A 22,235-nucleotide genomic window follows, 5' to 3' on the forward strand; every position below is an offset into this window, starting at 1 on the left:
TGTTTGGATTGGGTAATTGAGACCACTGATATTCAGAATTATTATTGAAAAATGAGTATTCATTCTTGTTATTTTGTTGACAATATTTGCTGTCCTATTTGTTTAATTAGTTTATTCTTTTTAGTGTTTATCTTTCTCTTCAATCTGAAAGATTCCTACAAGTATCTTCTAGAGAGACTAATTCCTTTAAAGTGCTTTTATTGAGAAGTTTCTCTTTCTCCTTCCATACTGACAGTTTTATGCACCACAGAAGGCTGGATTGGCAGCTGCTGTCTTTCAGACCTTGAAATGTATTATTCCAAGTCCTTCCATAGTTCCTGTTGAGAAATCTGTGGAACTGCCTATGATTTTACTGCGAACGTTTCCCTTTATCTGAAGCATGAAATTCTCCTTCCTCTATGCCTAAGACTGAATATTCCAATTCTACCTTATCCTCAAGGCAGTATATTCTGTCATCCCTCTGATCCACTTCATTCCTGAAGCTTCCACAAAGCTTATATTCAACCTAGTGAATACTATTCCAGTACTTTTGTTTGGCTTTTCTTTACCACCCTCCTCTCCCTGCTTCTTGTTTCTCTTTACTGAGATCCGGTTTCGTTTCCTGTATTGGCTTCCTTTTTTTAAAAAGCTGTCTTCTTGGAATTAATCCAGGGGTTTATTAGTGTCGTCGTCGTCTTCTTCCTCCTCCTCTTCTTCTTCTTCTTTTTTTTTTTTTTGGAGACAGGGTTCACTGTGTAGCCCTGGCTGTCTTGGAACTCACTCTGTAGAACAGGCTGGCCTCGAACTTAGAGATCCACCTGCCTCTGCCTCTCACGTGCTGGGATTAAAGGTGTGTACCACCACAACCCTGCTTAGTGGCTTTTATGTTTCTTGAGTTTTTTTGTTTTTGTTTTTTTTTTAAGTGAGATTTCTATATATGGGGTTAGGCTGGTTAATTTTTCTCTTTTTTCCCCTTAAGATAACCTTTTTCCCCCCAATAAAGGTATTCACAATATTTAAGAAGGACTAGGTTATAGTAGGGTTCAGATAATAGTTTTCCCCTGTTACACTGGTATTGGAGAAATAGGCTCAATTCCCAATATTCTCCAAGAATAGAAAATTGTTAGCAAACTCCATCATTACCAAAGGACAGTTCCATTATGAAAATAAAGTAACAATTCAATTTAAAAAAATCACCCCTTAAGCACAATCATTTTAGGAAGTAAAGAAACACTAGCACTGTGTACAATAATCTATTAGTTACCACCGATGTGAGTGGAGGAAAACAGGAGAGTTAGACTAGTGGTTAGTGTTGAGTTGGTGGAAACAAAGTAAAAGGAAGAGTAAAGAGAAATGTGGAACAGGAGAGACAAGGCGGGCATAGGACTGCTTAGAGTAAAGGTAGAATGAAAAGTGTCAATATTCTGACCCGCCCCCTGAGGCCACTCTGTGTCCTGACATAAAAGCCTCATTTTAAGGAAAAACTCCTCCCCTTCCTCTCTCTCTCCATTCCCACGAGGTGTGCACACCTCCACTTTCTCCCTTCTCTTTTTTCCTTGTCTCCCTCTTTCCTGTCTTTCTCTTCATCTCTCTATTATAATTAACTTTCCACGTGGATGCAGCGCCTGGGTGTGAATGACTTTCCATCTCCCCCCCTGCCCCCCCACTCCCCCCACTCTGCTAGTGTTTGGAAGGGTCTGCACTTGGCTGTGCTGGGGGGAGGTCTTTTGCTCCACCCCTTAGCATTCCTTTAAAAAGCCCTTTAGAAGAGACAGAAGGGGGCCGGTGGATTTGGATCCAGGCCCTCCCAAGGCTATCCTATTTCCATCTGTCTCTCTTTCTCCTCTATCTAAATCTCTTATCCCCTGCTCCTCAAGAGCACCCTGGGGGAAAAAAGGTAGGGGCGCCCCCCACAAAGAATATGGTCTGTACTGAGGCATATTTAAATGATTATCTGAACAAATAGACATTATTGAAATATAATTGCAGAATTAAACTCTGCTCTCCCATGATGGATTTCTGAGGTTGCTGAGTTTCTCCACCTGAAGGATAGGCTCTGAGCCCTCCCAAGGAAGGAGAGAAAGCTCACTTCCAGTACCCACACTTAGCAATATTAAAAATTACCAAGGAGATGAGCCAGGAGGCTCACACAAAGGAAAAGAGCACAAATGCTAAAATCAATATAGCACAATCCTATAATAAATAAATAATCAAACAAGTAAGGGCAAAATCCTGATGGATCATTTTCTCTAAGACTGTAGAGCAAGGAACAATTAAAGAACTAAGGTGTTTGTTTCAGCCCTTGAATATTAGCTCAGATGGTAGAGTGCTTGACTTGCATACATAAAGCCCCGGGTTTGAGCCCCAGCACTGCAAAAACCCGTGGTACATAGGTGATACATGCCTTCAATTCCAGCATTCAAAAGGAAGATGAGAAACTCAAAGTCATCCTTAGCTACACAGTAAGTTCATGAGACCCTGTCTTTAAAAAACCCAAAAAAAAAACCAACCACACAAGCAAAACACCTCACACAACCTGTTTCCCTAGCAGGAATAAAACACGGCAAATCCAGAAAGACACTAGGTGTCACAGCAGTTTCCCTCTTCATAATGGCACTGCCCTACAGGAGCCTGAGGACCAATGGTGGTTCTTCAAGTCTGTTCTTAAGTCCTAATAAAACTCCCCAAGAATAAAAAGTCCATACTACAACACTCATTCAAGAACTACTTTGGGAGTTGGAGAGCTAGATGGCTCAGTGGTTGAGAACACACACCGCTCTTCCAGAAGACCCAAGTTCGATTCCTAGCACCTATATCAGGCATCTCACAATCACCTCTTACTCCAGCCCTAGAGGGATCCTCTGGCTTCTGTAGGTTCTTGCACTCACATGCACACACCCACACACAAACTCACACACATCCATATCATTAAAAATAACAAAAAGAAAAAAAACTTTGAAGGCAGTTATAATTTTGCCAAATTCTTTCCATACAGGATAAGAATGTCAATTTCCCCTTTAAGTGTCCTTGATGAAACAGTACAGCCACTCTGGGGGAGAAAAATTTGTCTGCTTCTTAAAAAGCTAAACATACAATTACTATACAATCTAGCAAGTGCATACCCTTCGACATTTATTTCACAGAGAGGGAAAACATATGTTCATACTAAAACCTGTACACGAGCATCCACAGTATCTTTAGTTTTAATGTCTTAGAAACGCAAGCACCCGCCAGGCGGTGGTGGTGGCGGTGGCGCACGCCTGTAATCCCAGCACTCGGGAGGCAGAGGCAGGTGGCTCTCTGTGAGTTCAAGGCCAGCCTGGTCTACAGAGCTAGTCCAGGACAGGCTCCAAAGCTACAGAGAAACCCTGTCTCAAAAAAAAAAAAAAAAAAAAAAGACAAGAGAGGCCAAAGATTCCGGTGTCTGTGAATCATATCCCCACTGACACCTGGGAAAAGTCTATTTGAACCGTTGCAATACTGTGATGGCTGGGAATTACCCAATACTGTTTCTGTCCGCTGTGATCTTCCAGATGAAGAGTGCAACAAATTGGTGGACATCCAGACTAATTGCTCAGCAAACCAACTATGGTACATGCAGTGAGGACTGTGTAATTCCACTTATCCGAGGTACTCAAAGGTTAAATTCAAAGAGAGGCAGAACGGTGGTTGCCAGGAGCTGGGGATAACAAGGAATGGGGAACTGTTCAATGTGTGAAAGAGCTTCAGTTTTGTAGATATTCCATGGTGATGGCAGTGTGTCAATATGGATGTACTTAATGCAAAAAAACAGGGGGAGGGGGGTACACACGGTGGCCAAATTTGTAACCCCAGCACTCCAGAAGCTAGGCAGGAGGATCATGGGCAAATTCAAGGCCAGCCTAAGAGTGGGATTCTACAGAGTGAGATTTGGGGTGAGAAGGGGATGGTATTGGGGGAGGACACTGGACCAGAGATACATTTGTCCTATACAGACACCATTATATTCTATTCTGCATACCCATTCTTCTCTACAGCTCACAAATATTTTCAATTCCCTATTAACTTAATATTCCACACATCTTTTTCAGTGAAAAATGTCCATGGCAAATGCAATAACTGTCCATGATGAGTACAATGACTGTACAAATTATTAACTCTTGATCATCTTCCTTGGTGCCTAAAGTGCTTCTGCTACATACCAAAGTAATGTGACTATCTCAAGGAAAAGCACATGCTATGTTAAGCACTGAGCTGAATTAGAAGCATTTTTTTGAAATACCATTTTTACTGCAAGAATAACAGACAAGACAACTATGGTGATTTAGACTTACATTTGGCAGACATTTCATTGAAACTGAATTTTGGGGACAACTGACAATATTTTGTTGATAATGAGAAAAGTCATGATTTCCACTGAAAATTGCAATGTTGGAAAATTACCACATCTTGAGTTTGACAGTTTCCCCGACACTTTAAGAATTTAATGAAACCGGTGGTCGAGACGTTAATAAGATGTGTTAGCATCTGGGACATTCCTGAATGCGGTAAGCCAATACAAACCCGTTAAAGTGAGTAACAGTTCCATTCAAATACAAGGCAGTCTGAGGAATTTCATGTAACTGTGAGCTCAGATTTCACATCAAAATTAGCCTTTAAGAAACAATCTTCTGAACTTCTGGTGGAGTCACAAAGAACACCCACAATTATTTGGAAAAGCTGTAAGAATACGTCTCTTCAAACTGCCCATCCATCCATTTAAGACTAAATTTCCTTTAGTTCATTCAAAACACATCACAACAAACAATGCAAAAAACCAGAACGCAGCTAGCTGCCTTTTTTATTAAGCCAGACATGGAAAGGAGTTGTAAAATATGTAACAGGCTGTTCGTCTTAACTTTTCTGCTTAGGGTACACTATTTTCATTAAAAAGCGTTATGCATGTTACGATACCATGGGTTATTCAATGAATAAATATTTAACACGTCCGTTTCCACTTTTAATACAACAAACATGTTCGTCTGTGTGGTCCTGAGACCCCTGCTCCGTTCTTCCTTATCGGGAGAAAGTGAACTACCTGGAGCCAAGCACTGGGACAGGATCCGCCCTCCCACCCGGAGGCTGCACAGGACAGCTCAGCGGGACCACGAAGGCCTCTCCCGCCTCGGGCTTGGGCGGCGCGTGTCCGGGCCTCTCGCCAGCCGCAGGCCGCGCGGCGGCGGCAAAGCTTGCCCGCCTGTCAGGCCCGGGCCCCGGAGAGGCTCGGGCAGCGGCGGTCCCAGAGCGCGAGTGCGCCCGTACCTGTTGGTCATTCCGGCCGCCACGCCCAGCATCTCCGCGGTCCACGCCGGGTCCCTCGGTGCCTCAGTCCCCGCCGCCGCGGCCGCACCCTCTTCCCTCGCTGCCCGGGCGAGCTGCCGACTGGGAGGGCCGGCCCCGGGCAGGAAGGGGGCGGGGCCCGCTGGTAGCGACCGGCAAATGGCGACGCTGACCACGCCCCGGAGAGCGTGGGCCTAGGCCGTAAGAGGGGCGGGGCTAAGGCTACGGCGAGCCGAAGCCGGGCTGGGGGCGGGGTGAAGTTCGGCGGGGGCGGCGCTGAGAGCATCACCGGTCGGGCGGAAGGCTGGGGTGGAGCGTTAGACTGAAGCAGCCGGGGAAGGAACGCGGCGAAGCCGGAGGAGCGAGGTAGGGACCCTGTGGCTTGGGCGACGGGTCTTGGCCCCGCCCCTGAGTCGTCATAGCTCCTCCTCCCCCTCCCCCCACCAGGCCCATCCCTTCCTCGTCCAGGCCCTAAGCCTGCTTTCTTCTCGTTTGGCCGCAGGCGCTGCTGCTCCCTGGCCCCAAGCAGGCCGAGAGGCTTTATGGGTGTTCTGAGGATGTCCCTGACACTCCTGGAGATCCACTGCGCCTGACCCGCGAGGAACACGTGGTAAGGTGTGACTGGTCAAAGGACAGGCCGCAGTATCGTGGGCTGGAGGCTCTGACTCAACTTGGCAGATGGGCCGACTGATTCTTTCTTCAGGGCTTAAGGGTCTGTACGTGGTTCTACCCGCCCTGCGACGGTCCTGAGGAGATTGTGCCAGGGAGAGTGTCATGCACATCAGTCTTCCAGGGGTGGAGGTCTCATCTGGATTGGCCCCTTCCAGCCTACAGAAGCTTGGAATGTTTAGGGTATTTTTGTTGTACGTTTAACTTCGGGTGTGAAGACTGGGAACGTGTCTGAGTAGGCATTATTATCCCTGAAAACCGGTCAGAATGGGAGACCAGGCCCCACCCACACTCATGCAGCTGGCAAGACAGAGGCTGCTGAGGGAGGAGAACTTGATCATTTCTACTCTGGAGGAGCTGCCCATGGGGCTGCTCCCGGCGATGTTTGAGGAGGCCTTCACTGACAGACGCATAAACATCCTGAGGGCCATGGTGTCTGCCTGGCCATTCCCATGCCTTCCTGCGGGAACCCTGATAAAGGACCCCCACCTGGAGATTTTGAAAGCTCTGCTTGCTGGACTAGATGTGCTGATTACAGAGAAGGTTCATCCAAGGAGGTCGAAACTCAGAGTGCTTGATTTGACGAATGTGCACCAGGACTTCTGGAGCATTAGGGCTGAAACCCAGGAAGGTGACGGCTCACCACAAGCCAAGAGGCAGAAGCAACCAGTGGAGGAGATCTGCCCTAATTCTGGGGTGAAGAAACGTTTTAAGGTGGTAACTGATCTTGAGCTCATAAAGGCCAGGTTCAATAAATGTGAAACGTACCTGTTACAGTGGGCCCAGCAGCGCAAAGGTTCCATTCATCTATGCTGTAGAAAGCTGAAGATTTGGGATTCACCTGTCTTCGCTGCGTTACAGATCTTCAAAAATATAGATCTGGACTGTATCCTGGAGCTGCAGCTGAGTCAATGGTCACTTGAATTCATGGCACAGCTTTTTCCTTACCTGGAGCAGATGAGAAATCTTCACACACTTGTGCTAGAGGGGATTCCGAAGCCCTTCAGATTTGCTGCTTCTGCAGAGCAGGGATGGATAAGCATGTTGCTTTCTCAGATCTCCAAGCTCCCGTGTCTCCAGAATCTCTATGTATACAATATCTACTTTTTAACAGGCTGCCTTGAAGAGTGGCTCAGATGCCTGAAGACCCCCTTGAAGACCCTGTCAATCACTGACTGCCGGCTCTCCCAGTCAGACTTGGATTACCTGAGCCAGTGCCTGAACATCCGTGAGCTCAAGCATCTGAACCTGAGTGGTGTAGTGCTGTCTGATTCATGCCCTAAGCTTCTTGGGGTTCTCCTTGCAAGAATCTCAAGTACCCTGCAAACCCTGGAATTGGAGGAGTGCGAGATGAGGGACTCTCATTTCATTGCTATCTTGCCTGCCCTGAGCCAATGCTTCCAGCTTACCAAGGTCAATTTCTATCATAATAATATCTCTCTGCTTGTCCTGAAGAACCTTCTACGTCACACAGCCAAGCTGACCAAGCTGACCCAGGAGCTGTACCCCGCCCCTCTGGAGTGCTATGAGGAATTGAGAATACTTAGAAACAAATTCAAGCTGCTTTGTCCCGAGCTGCTGGATATACTCAGGGCCAAAAGGCAGCCCAAGAAAGTCTCCTTTTCTACAAGAACCTGCTTGGACTGTTTTCACTCCTGTTTCTTTGACCTGGAGGCCAGACTTTGCCTTTGTCCGTAAGTAGGATAAGGTTGCTTCTGGTACTAAATATGGAAGCCTAGTATTGGGAGTGTATGTACACTGTGCATCCTCGATTGCATATAATAAATGTGCTGAGTTTTGGGGGGTTAAAAAAAAAAAAAAAAAAAAAAAGAAGTTTAACTTTGTGGTCCTGGCCTGCAACATGGCTCAACAGGAGTTCAATCCCTGGGACCCTTGTGGTGGAACGAGAGAACCATCTCTCAATTTTCCTTTGACTTCCAAACACATACACACAACAATATAAATAAATGTAACGAAATAGAATTTAAAAATTTTGCTTCCAAAAGAAAAGAGAAATCTTGCTGCCATTTTGGGATAGTTGGGTAAAATCTAGCTGCCTCTTGATTAGTGGTTTTTAGTTTCATCATAGTTATGCCATCTGTGGAATGTGCTCTCCAAGTGATTCTACTTCTGTGGTTGACCAATGTCTGCCACAAAGAAAACTTGGAAAAATATTGTTGTTCTAGAACATGGGATTGAATTTCTTACTCTTCAACTCAACAGTTTCTCAGGATAAAAGAGGATGTCTCCATGACTGTTTCTTTTATCTTTGTTCTGACTGTCAACAATCAACCTTTAAAAACAAAAGTTGATATCTGGAAATCTTTCATATATGTGTGTATGTAGTGGGTAGCTGTTCCAGCTTTGACCTGGAAGTACTACCCCCAGTGAGGCTTCCAGTAATTGTCACGCCTACCTATGACCTGCCCCTGAGACGGGGCTGAGAGGGAGCCCTTAAGACCTGAGATCCAGATATGCTAGCTCTCTTGGTTCCTGGTGATCCTGGATGCTGGATGTAGACCAAGCAGAGTTCTCCAGAGAACACCACTGGACTGCACTTCACCTCTCCCGGATCCTATAACCTATTCCTTTACTTGTTATAAGTTACCCCAAAATAAACCTCCCTTTTAACTATGTGGAGTTGCCTCAATAAATCCTCCAATATGTGTATATGCACACAAAGTACATGCAAATTAAAAAAAATTTATGTGTATGAGTGCCTGTACCCATGTACCCTCAGAGACTAGAGGAGGATGCTGGATCCCCTGGTACTGGGGTTACAGATGGTTCTGAGCTGCCACGTGGGTGCTGGGAGTTAAACTGGGGTTCTCTGCAAGAGCAGCAAGCATGCTTCCCTGATGAGCTATTTCTCCAGCCCCACAAAGAATTATTGTAAAGCATGTATTCGAAATAAATACTTAAAAAAGGTTTTTTTTTCTTATTTTCGATCTCTTTCCATCTTTACCAGATAAGTATATAGTAAGAGGGCAGGGGAAACTATTTCCTGCTTCCAGATAATAAACGAATTAGGTAACTTCTATATCTTCAGCACTGGGTTTTATTATATTTTCATCTGATTTTGTTATAGAAAGAAATACTATGTACTGGGCAGTATTGTGCATTAATTCAGAGTGTAACCTTGGACTCTGAATGTCCTGTGTTCAAACTCACACGGAAGAAGCCAAGAATCCAGTAGTTGCTCAGTCCACAAGGTGAGATGTTTCAGCAGTCAAAATATGGTGCTGAAGGCCTGGAGCATTCCTGGAGAGCTGCTTGTTTTCAGTCTACATTGGAAGCCCAAAGAAGTTAGATATCAGCAACAGGACAGATGAGCTTGTCATTAACAGTGAGGGCAAACAGGCAAAAAGCAAAGTTTCCTCCCACATCCTTGTATCTGGGTGCCACCAGAAGGGTGCTGCCCACATTTTAGGCTTCAAATAATCTGATTAAAAAAAAAAAGTCCTTTATAGGAATGCCCAGTGGGTTGTATTTTAGATGATTCCAAATGAAATCAAATTGACAACCAATATTAGCTATCACATTCTCTGAACACCAAATGGCCTTCACAAGCCTGAGAAAGGAACCAGGGCTTCATGTATGGAAGGACTGTACCACTGAGCTACACCCATAGCCCCGTTCTTATCATGTCCTTAAGAAAAAGCTTGGACTAGGAGAATATTTGTGCGAGATGTTTCTGGGAAAAGGACAGGTTAGCATTCCTAAAATTCCACTCCACTGAGTTGTGCACGAAGAATCCCATTACTCACTCCCACATTATCACATATGAGATCAGTGAAGTCTACAAAACCCAGTCTGACTTCATTTTTAAGTATTTGTTTTGAATACATCATTTACAATATTTCTTTGTGGGGCTGAAGAAATAGCCCAGCAGTGAACTCAGTTGATGAACTTGAGGGTGAATATGGGGTGGGACCTTGTTGGAGTAGGTGTGGTCTTATTGGAGAAGATGTGTAACTGAAGGTGGGCTTTGAGCTTTCAAAAACCCGGGGCAGGCCCAGTCTCATTCTTTCTGCCTGCTTCCTGCTGATCATGATATAAATCTTTCAGCTACTGCTCCAGCACTCTGCTCCTCACCATTATAACAGGCTGACCCTCTGAAGTACTCAAGACCCCAGTTAAATACTTTTATATGAGTTGCCTTGGTCGTGGTGTCTCTTCACAGCTGCAGAACAGTACCTAAGACAGCGAGTTACAATATTATGTGAGACTTCCATTATTATCCTGAAATATGGATTTCCTATCACCACTATTTTTTTTAGGTAGGATTTCACCAATGGCTGGCCTGGAACTTGCTACACAGAACAGGCTGGCCTTGACCCACTTGCCAAGTGCTGGGATTAGAGGGTGATGTGTCACTACACCCAGCTTCATATACACTCTGGTGATGGCTATTCTTTTTTTTTTTTTTTTTTTTTTTTTTTTGTTTTTTTGGGGTCTTTTTTGTTTGTTTGTTTGTTTTTGAGACAGGGTTTATCTGTGTAGTTTTGGTGCCTGTCCTGGATCTCGCTCTGTAGACCAGGCTGGACTCGAACTCACAGAGATCTGCCTGGCTCGGCCTCCCGAGTGCTATGATTAAAGGCTTGCGCCACCACCACCCGGCCAGTGATGGCTATTCTTGGTTGTCAACTATATCTGGAATGAACTACAATCCAGAAATGGAGGGCACACTTAGGATCCAGACCTTGAGGCTGGGGGGCATACCTTTAATCTGGGCCATACCTTCTGCTGGAAGCCTATATAAAAACAACAGAAGAAGGAAGGGTTTATTCTTCGCTCTGCTTGCCCTCTCCTTGTCAGCACGTCCTTTTCCTTCACTGGCATTGGAGCCTACTTCTTTGAGATTCCAGCATATATAGAGGACCAGCTGAGACATCCAGCCTCGTGTCTGACACCCAGACTGAGCAACAACTACTAGATGGGCTTTTCAAGAATTCACAGCTAGCCATTGTTGGATTAGTCGGACTGCAGCCTGTGAGTCATTCCATGACCCAGCATTAGCGCTTTTTACCATCGATGATCTCATGAATCCTGAACAGCACAGCTTAGCCTTTAGTCTAAATACCTAGTCTAGGATTTTATTTTTAAAAAGATGTACATTGTGTTTGTCTGCACCTATTAGGAAGTTGGAGAAGTTTCTTTTCCGTCTGTATTGCTAAATGTTATTTCAAGTCTTCTATCAGCTACTAACTCAAGGCAAGCATGCCGGGGCAGGTTACTTCACACTGTCTTATTGGGAGGGTGGATGGGTGCCATGGTCACCCCTCAATGAATTCCCCGTATTTCTCACAGGCTTCTTCACTGTATTTCACCTAGCTCTGAAGGGTCACTCGGGGTCATCTTGATCAGCCAACCGTCTTGGTGGTTGATGAGCTCGTTTCCTGAGCCCCCGTGTTCCACTGACTTCAGTCACCTCTCCTGACAGAGGAGGGTGGCCAGTGGCAGTCAGGAACCTGCCTGACTCCATTTTGAAGGCAGGAGATGTTATGCTGTTATTAAACTTACTGTTAAAAATAAGTTTATGTTTACTGTAAGAGCTGAGTTGCTCTGTCTCCTGAAACCTGACCTTCTCCAACCCATGGCCTTGACTTGTTTTTGAGAATACCCTTACCTTCCCTGACCCTTCCCTAATAATATGGTGACCACATGTTTTTTGAGATTTTTTTTTCTATATTTCCTTATTGCTACATTGTGTCTTTTCTTCAAAACTATTAGTGATTTTACTCCTTAAAAGGGGCCCAAGAAATGGATTTGAGGCTGCTCCCTTTAACCCAACTTAGGAGGCAGTCGCTGGCCAACTCTTGGGTGCACTCCAATAAAAAAAAAAAATAAAAAAAAAATCCAAGCGTGCTTCAAATTTGGCTCAAATTGTGGTAGTGGTTGTATTCTTGCTGTTGGGATGAACACAACACCAATGTGGGCACGAGACTAATTCAGTCACTGTTTTCCAGGTTTATAAGCTCTTTCTTTCAAATCAATAATAAAAATCTTTTCCAGGGCTGGTGAGATGGTTCAGCAGTAAAGATGCCTGCCTGATGCAGCCCGAGTTTGATCTGGTACCCGCATGGCTGATGGAGAGAACCAAATTGTAAAACTTCTCTGACTTCCACAGAAATGAGGCATGCATACACACACTCATGAGATGGCTCAGAGGGGATGAGAACTGGTTGCTCTTACAGAGGACCTGGGTTCAGTTCTCAGCAACCCCGTGGCCACTCACAATCACCTGTAATTGAATTTCATCGGGTCATCGGGTCTGACACCCTCTTTTGGCCTCCAGGGCACTGTATGCATATTAGGCACATATAAACGCAGGCAAATACTCAAAATAAAAATAAGTAAAGAGAGAGAGAGAGAGAGAAATCCTTTTCATTGAAATGTAATCCTTCAGTTATACATCTTTGTTCTGACTGACTCCATCACATAGCTCTGCAAGGGGTAAAGTTTTCAGTGAGACAAGCAGCTATAAAAAGGCATTGCTGAGCCAGGTGGTGGTGGTGCATGCCTTTGATCCCAGCATTCGTGGGGCAGAGGCAGGCAGATATCAGTGAGTTCGAGGCCAGCCTGGTCTACAAAGCGAGTTGAGTTTCAGGACAGTCAGGACTGTTACACAGAGAAACCCTGTCTCGGAACCCCTCCCCCCCCCAAAAAAAAAAAGCATTGCTGAATAATGTAATATTTTTAAATCAGGATAGCCAGGGTTTGTTAATAGATTCACTTCCTTGGGAGAGCTGGAAAAACACCAAGTGGAGACGAAGAGGCTTCTCAAGGGAATGTGACCTTGTCATAACTACTTGGCTAAGAAAAAGAGCAAAAAAGGAGAGCATCATCTGTATCCGGCATGTTATCATGTAGAGAAGCAGCAAGGAGCTGGGGTGCAGTTCAGTGGGGCAGTGCTTGCTTAGCACGCACTGAATCCTGGGTTCTAACCCTGACAGGCAAAAAAACAACAAAGGACAAGAAGTAGTGAGTATAGCATTACTAAGAAGAATATGCTTTATAAAGCAAAACCAAAAACCAACAAAAAACCCCAACAAGCACGTGTCTTCTTCTAGGTGTCAAAAAAGATTCAGTGAACACAAGCAGCAACATTGGCAATCTTCTGGACAAGAGACATTTTGCATCACTTTTGTCTGTGCAGAAAGCAATCACAGGAAGATCTCAACTGTCATTTAATGTGGCTTAAAGATATTTATGGCCGGGGTTGGGGATTTAGCTCAGTGGTAAAGCACTTGCCCAGCAAGCACAAGGCCCTGGGTTTGGTCCTCAGCTCTGAAAAATAAAATAAAATAAAGGTGTGAAAAAAATAATAATAAAATAAAAAAACTATTTATGGCCAATATTTTACAGACTACTCAACATCCTTACCCACTAGGAAATGCAAAGTAAAACTACTTTGAGATTCCATTTTTCCCCAGTTAGAATTACTGTCGTTAAAAAACAAAATGAACCGTGGTATTCAGTAACATATATACTAAAATTGGAACAATATAGTGAAGATTGGGATGGCCCTGCACAAGGATTACACACAAGTTTATTACTTGGTCCATATTAAAAAACAATAACACAAACCTAAACAAAAGTCACTACAACACTGGCATGTTAATTACTGCTAAGCCTGCTGACCTGGGACCCACATGGGAGAAGGAGAGAATCTCTTCCCACAAGTTGTCCTGAGGCCTCTACCCCATGCTGTGGGCTCCTATATATAAATAAATGTACTTAAAAAAGTGTTAAGTTGGGCTGGATAGCTCAGTGGTTAAGAGCACTGACTGCTCTTCCAGAGGACCTGGGTTCAATTCCCAGCATCCACATGACAGCTCACAAGATCTGACACCCTCACACAGACATACATGTAGGCAAAACACCAATGCAAGTAAAATAAAAATAAATTATTTGAAAAAAAAAAAAAGAAAAAGTGCTAAGTCATCTCTCTCTCCAGTCCCTTCTTTTTTTCTTTTGAAGCAGATCTTTTTATTTTGTGTGTATAAGTGTTTGCCTGCATGCATAGAGGTAAATCACATGGGGGTCTGAGACCAAAAGGGCATGGAATCCTTTGGAATTGGAGCTATTTCCAGTTGTGAGCCCTAGTGTGGGTGCTGGGAGCCAAACCAGTGTGAGAGACAAAGTTACATTTTGGGTTTTAATAACTATGCCTTGAAGATCCATGAAACAAAAAATGCCTCGTATCTGCAAGCCCCTTACCCAAGGACAGATCGTTCCTGAAATGCTGGAGGTTATTGTTTATGGGAAATATAACAAGCTACATGTTTTCACTGCCCTGAACAAGTTTGTTTGACCCATTTGCACCAGATCACATGTGGGTGGGAGGTTCACAGACAGGAAGTACAACAGGATGTACACTTGTCCCTGATTGGAGGAAGCCTGGAGGTAAGTCAAGATGTATGCTGGCCCCTGATTGGACCTGATGGGAAATACTTAAGCTGCTGCTATGAGACTCCAGGCCACTTTTCTGGGAAAAAATGGGAAACCAGAGATGGATCTGGCCAGAGCCCATTCACCTGGCCAGTATTTAATTAAAGCTTGTTCCAAATTTGGCTTTTAATTGTGGTAGTGGTCTTGTTCCGGATCAGTTGGATTAACACCAGAGCAGAGGTACTCTTAACCAGGAACCATCACTCCAGGTCCAACAAACAGACTTACCTTTTTAAAAAGCCTATTCTGTCCGTGCGGCGGCGGTGGCATATACCTTTAATCCCAGCACTTGGGAAGCAGAGCCAGGCAGATCCCTGTGAGTTCAAGGTCAGCCTGGTCTACAGAGTGAGATCCAGGACAGGCACCAAAACTACACAGAGAAACCCTGTTTCAGGGGGTAAGGGGTAGGGGAGGAAAGCCTATTCAGAAATAAAAATAAAATAAAATCATCACAGCTGGGTGATAGTGGTGCACACCTTTAATTCCAGCACTCTGGAGGCAGAGGCAGGCGGATCTCTCTGAGTTCAAGGCCAGGTCTACAAAGCAAGTTCCAGGGCAGCTAGGACAGTTACACAGAGAAACGGTGTCTCATAAAATAAAATAAAAAGTCTATTCAGTGAGTGCAGGCAACAAGGCCATAGGGAATGAAATTCCAACAGTAACTAAGGAGTCCCATAAAGGCCTGCTTGTCCATTACTGTACAGAATCGGTCACAGCACTGCACTTAGTAGTAAATGGGATTTCAGCCCCAGCTCTGGGTATGTAGAAAGTTTCAAAAACAAGTTGTCAGGGGCACAATGCAGGCGAGCATTGAACTAACCTGGTTGAAGCCTACATATACATTAACTGCTAGGCCTAAGGGCCATGCCCACTCCCTGCCAAGGTTTAGCTGGTCCTTGTTTTTCAGAGGACTTGTGTTTCTCTCTGCTCTGCCTCTCCCTAGATCTCAGCCCAAGGGAATTTGAAGGAACTGAGCAAAACCCTTCCTCTGAGGTCACCTTGGAGCTGCACCCTTTGCCAGCTCCCTGTCTCTGCTCCAATCCATGGCTATATTGCCCAAACAAAGGCCCAAGTGTTGCTTCCAGGTCCAGCTGGTGTCTGTATCTATTTTTCTCTCTCAACAGTGTCTTACTACATAGCCCTTGGCTGGACTAGAACTCAGGACGCAGACCAGTCTGGCCTCAAATTATAGAGATCTGCCTACTTCAGCATCCTAGGAATAAAGGCATGTACCACCATGCCTGGCTGTCTGTGTTCTCTGATGAGGCTGGGGGTGGGGTAGGGGAGTTGTCTCAGTAGGCTGGCCTCAAATTCCTGAGCTGAAGGGAATTTTTTCTGCTATGGCCTCCTGCATCGCTCAGTCTGTAACACATTTTCTTAAGCACCAATAGGTCCCAGCTATGGAGGGACAGTAATAAAAGAGTCTGCAACTCCACCTCACAACCTAATTGAAAACCCCAAAGACAGTGTTTAACAGAAAAAGAATAATCATAAAAACATAACATACAGTTAAATGCATTTAATAGAAATATCATTATAGTTCCTTATTGCTGGTCACAAAAAGCATATATGTCTTTTATAATCAAAGTAATTTTTACCATGCAAAAGGCATTTTTATTATATTCATATGAACAGACTAGATTCCAAAACAAGTTTGTACAGACTTCAAAAGGCAGAATAGGCCCAAAGAAAAAGTGGAATTTATTTAAATATTACTAAATTATATCGGATGCCACTTGGCATACTCATATTCACAGTTTATGAAGTTAAAAAACCTCAACTTCTAAAGCCAGCTCTGAGATAGATGCGTTTAACCAATACATTCACTAGTTAGGTCTGTTCTAACCTAGGAGGAGCGAACACGGAGAGAGAGATAGATAGCTTTAAGAGAAGAAACTCAACATAGCAGCAGCAGATTTCAGTTAAACTGGGCTGGAAACCAATATTCATAGTGACTTAGTACAGTCCAGTTTCTAGCGGAGACTGAAAATTAGAGAATAAGTTTAATAACTCCAGAGAGCACTGTGTGGTTATTTATTAACAAATTACATATTAAAATATAATCCCCAAATTTAAGAGCACAATTTTAATCTAGTCAATAGATTATTTCCAGAGACATAAAGGCAAGTAACACTCTCCCAGCTAGGCTTATTCACCAACAGTGCGCCTAAGCCCTAGGGAACAAGCCTAGCTGAACAACACTGGAAGCACCAGGTTCACGTAGAGATTTAATGCTGAGTAAGACAGTCACCGTTCTGAGATGCAGGGGATTCTCCGAACAGACTCATGGCTTATGAGGAGTGGCAGGCAGCACATTAAGAGCCTGGAGACAGCAGGGAAACACATCAGCTGGGGTGGGGCCATCTGGTCAATGTCAGCATCACATCACCACTACCAGGGTAAGTTTTGAAATAAGTGGGTGGGGGTGTATTTTAAAGCAACTGACTAAATTGTAATTTAACTTAGCCTCATAATTAACCAAAGCATATTTACTTCATAATCCCTTCATAAACATGTCAACCTTACCAAGAAAGCATTTCCTTAATCTTCAAACATTATTTTAAAAGCTTAAACTCCCCAGTTGGTATGGTACCAAAATTCAGTTCAATTTCAAAATTCACAGTACTACTTAGAAATGAGTGGCTCCTGGGGTTCGAGTGCAGGAATGAACTGTTTTCTCTGTGCATGGGAGATCTCAGAGACTGAGGCCACGGTGCAGAGTTAGAGGGCTGTGGACGACTGGGACCATTACTTCAAGCTGTTGTCCTTTTTCTTACAAGTTGAGATTCTAAATACATCTGCTATACATATATACAATCATCGGAGGATGTGAACAGATATGCACACTTCCTGACCAAATAATGATAACCATTTTTTTTCCCCAAATGAATTCTGTTTGAAGAATTTCCTTTCCACAGTCTATCGAAGTCCAGACCAACTATGCAGATAGGATGCCCATCCAGAGGAACGGGAAGCACTTTCTTCCTCACCTGTGGAGGATTAAAGAAAGAAATCACCAAATCTTCCCAGTGTGAAATCACTGCACAACATAAGGAATTATGTCTATTTCATTGGCTATAGGAACTATAAAAGACATTTAATTATTATTTGCAGTTTCTGAGCATGGTACTGGATAGAGACCAGTGTGATGACAGATACCTGAACAATACCATTGTTGAATTTAACATTTTTTTAAACTTATGTGAATAGAGGCAGATGATTTCTTCTTCTTCTTTTTTTTTTTGGTTTTTGTGTAGCTTTTGGAGCCTGTCCTAGAACTCACTTTGTAGACCAGGCTGGCCTCAAATTCACAGAGATCCACCTGCCTCTGCCTCCGCAGTGCTAGGATCAAAGGTGTACGTTACCACTGCCTGGCCTGCAGACTTCTTTTTTATCCTATTTGAAATCATTGGGGCTTGAACCTTTAATCAGTCTTAGAAAAATCTCTTTATTTACTATTTCTGTCCTATTCTTTTTCTTCTGCTTCTTTTAGAATTTTTAAAATTTATCATCATTATTTTGAGTATGAGAATTTCATTTGCATATATGCCTGTGCCACACCGGTATGGTGTGGTACCCGTGGAGGCCAAAAGAGGGCACTGGGGTTCGAGTACAGGAATGAACTGTTTTCTCTGTGCACAGGAGATCTCAGAGACTGAGGCCATGGTGCAGAGTTAGAGGGCTGTGGACGACTGGTATAGTTACAACTGGTTATGAGCTGCCCTGTGGTTGCTGGGAACTGAAAGTTGTATGTCCTCTGAAAGAACAGTCAGTGCACTTAACCATTGAGCCATATTTCCAGACCCTAGAACTTTATTACTGATAAATGATGCCATTTATTAAAAGTATATACGCCAAAATGCATACACAATTTCAGACTAACCCAGGTACCACTGACCAACCACAATCTCCTCTTTAATTCTCTTCTCCAGAGATAAGTTGCTTCTTTCAAATCAAATCAATATCCCTTTCTAATCTAGAAGACTAGTCAGAAGCCCAAGGGGCCAGTGCAAAGCATTTTTTCTTTTTCTTTAAAGTTTTTTTTTTTTTTTTTTCTTAAGACAGGGTTTGTTTGTGTAACAGCCCTGGCTGTTCTGGGACTTGCTCTGTAGACCAGGCTGTCCTCAAACTCAGAGATATCCGCCTGCCTCTGCCTCCCAAGTGCTGGGATTAAAGATGTGTACCACCACCACCTGGCAGCAGCAACAATCTTAAGAGACTTAGGAAATCCTTTAAAATAAATTAAACTTTAAGATTTACATCAAGGGCTGGGGAGATGGCTCACTGGGTAAAAGAGCTTGCCCTACAAGCCTGACGACCTGAGTTCAATTCCTGGGACACAGCACAGAGGGAGAGAACTAACCCCCAAAGTTGTCCTTTGCCCTTTACATGCATGCATCGTGTGGCCTGTATATACCTGCATATGCATGCTCAAGCACCTTTATGCAAGCACACACATTAACTATGGTTTGAATACGAAGTGTCACCCCCAGGCTCCTGTGTTTGAACCCTTGGTCTCTGGCTGGTGGCTCTGTTTGGGGGTATGGAACCTTTAGAAGGTCTTGCTGGAGGAAGCATGCTGTTGTCTTTGAGGTTTCAGAGCCTGGCCCACTTCCTGCTCTGTCCCTCTGCTTCCCAAGGTTAGGCTGGCCTCCGGTTCCTTCTGCCATGTCTTCCCTGCTATGACTGACTGTTCCCCTCTGGAACTGTAGTCCAACAGAGACCTTGTCTTTTTCCTTAAGTTGCTTTTGATCATGGTATTTTATTATTGCCACTGACAGAATTAGTATACAAAAGAACTAATGCAATAATTAAAAAATGAAATTAAAACACAAAATTTAAGTTTAAGAAGTGTTTTCCTGTTCATTCACGGTACTTAGGACACATGCCTTAGAGTTCTAGGTTCTAAAATCTCCCATGTATATTCCTATGAAATTATTAAAAACTCTAAAACCTCTGAGGTTAGTGTCTTTTAAATTTGTTAATCACTGTAGAGGGCTCAAGCTCACAGCTATGCACTTGATAAGCCAGGGATGTGAAGCACACAGGCTTGCATAAAGCTGCCTGTGTAGACCTGGGTGGAAAGCACCATCTGCTTTCCACCCAGAAGGCTGAGAGTGGATCTTGTTAATAACCTGGTGACTTTATCTTGAGCTTTGTTTCTCAGTCAATAGAACCCATCTTTAGGGGAGTTATCACACGTGTACCTTATAGCCTGAGGACCTCTACAGTATCTTGGCCAGAGACCACACCAGATCCTAGGCCCTTAAGCTATAGAACCCATCTTCATGGTGGAGGTCACATGTATTTTTCGTGGAGTTTTGATGTGGTCACACCTTAAACTTTATTGTACACATGGGAGTGAGATAATGGTTACCAGGAAACTCTTTTCTAAAATTGTACTGTGCTTAAATATGTCTGAAATAAACTGCCTGGTGTCAGACTCCAGAAGTGTGAATCAGCCTGGCTAACTAAGTCTCGCTGAACTGAGTTTTCTCCTTGCCTCTTGTGGTTCATGTTTCTGCCAGCAGTGAAGCTTGTAGGGACCCCTACAAATCAAGGGATTCAAAACTTAAAACTGGGAGATACTGAATGTTTGTAACATTTTACATTAAGCATACTGGATAAATAATTGAGAATGCATTATTGTTTTATTAAAAGCTACATTTGAATAGAAGGAAACACATTTCATTCCCGAAATGTTGATAAATTTTATAATGAAGCATGGTGGTGCATGCCATTAATCCCAGCACTTGGCAGGCAGGTCTCTGAGTTCAAGGCCAGCATGGTCTATAGAGCAAGTTCCAGGACAGTCAGGGCTACACAGAGAAACCCCGCCTCGAAAAACAAAACTCAAAAGTTTTATAATGAAAAAGCAGGTTTAGTTTGAGAGAATAAAATTAAAGCAGTACATAAAAGCAATTCAGGATAATTATTTATTAAAAATATATATGATATGCTGTCAACATGGCTCAGTAGATACAGGTGCCTGCTGCCAAGCCTACGGTCTGAGTTGTATACCAGGAACCGACATGGTGGAAGGACATAAGCTGTCCTCTGACCTCCATGTGTGTGTCATGCACAAGCACATATGAGAGACACATAATAAACAAACAAACAAACAAACAGATAAATGGTATAGTCTTCTTAAATTTGTTTTTATCTTTTATTTATGTGCACTGGTGTGTTTTGCCTGCATGTATGTCTATATGAGGGTGTTGGGTACCCTGGAACTATAGTTACAGACAGTTGTGAGCTTCTTCTATGTGGGTGCTGGGAATTGAACCCAGGTCCTCTGGAAGAGCAGTCGGTGCTTTTAACTGCTGAGCCATTTCTCCAGTCCCAATAAATGGTATATTCTTTTTTTTTTTAAAGACTTATTTATTATGTATATAGTATTCTGCTTGCACGTATGCCTGCAGGCCAGAAGAGGGCACCAGATCTCATTGTAGATGATTATGAACCACCATGCAGTTGCTGGGAATTGAACTCAGGACCTCTGGAAAAGCAGCCAGTGCTCTTAACCCCTGAGCCATCTCTCTAGCCCCAGTGGTTTTTTTGTTGTTGTTTGAGATAGGGCCTTGCTACATAGCCCTTGTGGTCTGGTAATCACTCTGTAGCCCAGGGTAAACTTGAACTCTTGGTATTGCCCTGTCTCAGTCTTTTGAATGGTGGGGTTATAGGTATATATACCTATATAGGTACCGTGCCTGGCTTCATTTGGTTACTGTTAACTGTGGCTATGTCCATCTGAACTATAGTAGCAGAAATAAGAGTTTTGTAAGTACTGAGAACTTTCTTCATTAGGAAGACATGCTTCCTGAAAACAGATGTAAAGGAACTACCAATACTTATGAAGTAAGTAATCCCGCTAAACATTAACCCTGAATCTCACCAGTCCTACATCCAGATCTCCTAAAGCACAGCCCCACAAGGGCCAGCTTGCTAAAAATGGGAAATCTTGGGTGAGAGCCAGAAGGTAAATCTTACTAAGTATACCAAGTAACTGAATTCCAAGGGCCATTCTTTTTTATTTTTTAAGGAATTATTATTTATTTATTTTATGTATATGAGTGCTCTATTGATTTTATGCCAGTAGAGGGCATTAGATCCCACTATAGATGGTTGTGAGCCACCATGTAGTTGCTGAGAATTAAACTCAGGACCTCTAGAAGATCAGCCAGTGCTTTTAACCACTGAACCATCTCTCCAACCCCCTCAAGAGCCATTCTAAATTTATTAGTTTATTTAGGATGCATAAGAGACAGAGGAACATGTTAGACTATTAGGATGAGAACATCAACCACAAGTTGGTGTCTATTTATTCTGGGCTTAGTATTACAATGCTATACACAGTAAGTATACAGTATACCTGTGAGGTGCTCACTTTGCCCAGATCCACCTAGATGTAATCAGAAAACTGACTTCCTGTGTACGTGCAGTATTTGACTAAGTACAATACTCCTATAAACACCAAGTTCAAACTGCTGAACTGCTATGGAGCAAATGATCAGTTTCTTCAATTCATATATGGTACATTAAGGAGCTGCGGGTAGAGAGGGAGCCAGGGAGATGGCGCGCTGTGGGGAGTTTACAAACCTCTAGTTCACTGTGGCCAGAAAGACTGGCCGTGAGCTGCAAACTCACAGCTACAGGGATGTTACCGTATTTCCCCTCTATGCTTGGGAACGAAAACATTCTAGACTAATCCAAAAATAAAACTGTGATTCTTAATTTGCAGTTTGAAGCCAGGTCTATCAATCACAGCATTTCAAAGGAGTCTATGGAAACACGTTAACCTAACTGATGTGAACATTACACTCCACTATGGGACA

At 43.5% G+C, this 22,235-nt stretch overlaps 3 protein-coding genes and 1 non-coding gene across 5 annotated transcripts in view; 2 read left to right on the forward strand and 2 right to left on the reverse strand.

Annotated features, from left to right (window-relative positions):
• Positions 1-5,414, reverse strand: part of Lims1 (LIM zinc finger domain containing 1) — a 110,448-nt gene extending 105,034 nt beyond the window's left edge. The window contains exon 1 of one of the 2 annotated variants that reach the window (XM_052744963.1): positions 5,260-5,414. In XM_052744963.1, the coding sequence (XP_052600923.1) occupies positions 5,260-5,291 (32 nt within the window). In that variant the 5' untranslated portion in view covers positions 5,292-5,414. The remainder of the gene's footprint in view (positions 1-5,259) is intronic. The other variant, XM_052744964.1, reaches the window with a different exon arrangement.
• Positions 5,415-5,539: 125 nt separating this feature from the next.
• On the forward strand, positions 5,540-8,874 carry LOC128114747 (oogenesin-1-like). Its single transcript, XM_052744959.1, has 2 exons — positions 5,540-5,643; positions 5,780-8,874. The coding sequence occupies exon 2, from the start codon at positions 6,214-6,216 to the stop codon at positions 7,642-7,644; it is 1,431 nt and encodes a 476-aa protein (XP_052600919.1). The 5' UTR covers positions 5,540-5,643; positions 5,780-6,213; the 3' UTR covers positions 7,645-8,874.
• Positions 8,875-13,416: 4,542 nt separating this feature from the next.
• Positions 13,417-13,520, forward strand: LOC128115092 (U6 spliceosomal RNA). Its single transcript, XR_008219988.1, has one exon. It is a non-coding gene; the product is annotated as a U6 spliceosomal RNA (small nuclear RNA).
• A 2,384-nt stretch (positions 13,521-15,904) lies between these two features.
• Positions 15,905-22,235, reverse strand: part of Gcc2 (GRIP and coiled-coil domain containing 2) — a 41,395-nt gene continuing 35,064 nt past the window's right edge. Inside the window, exon 23 of the mRNA XM_052744958.1 lies at positions 15,905-17,390. Within this exon, the coding sequence (XP_052600918.1) occupies positions 17,320-17,390 (71 nt within the window). The 3' untranslated portion in view covers positions 15,905-17,319. The remainder of the gene's footprint in view (positions 17,391-22,235) is intronic.

Source organism: Peromyscus californicus, unplaced genomic scaffold (assembly GCF_007827085.1).
Source record: "Peromyscus californicus insignis strain IS unplaced genomic scaffold, ASM782708v3 Scaffold_19__1_contigs__length_69161282, whole genome shotgun sequence".
Classification (NCBI taxonomy): Eukaryota; Metazoa; Chordata; class Mammalia; order Rodentia; family Cricetidae; genus Peromyscus; species Peromyscus californicus.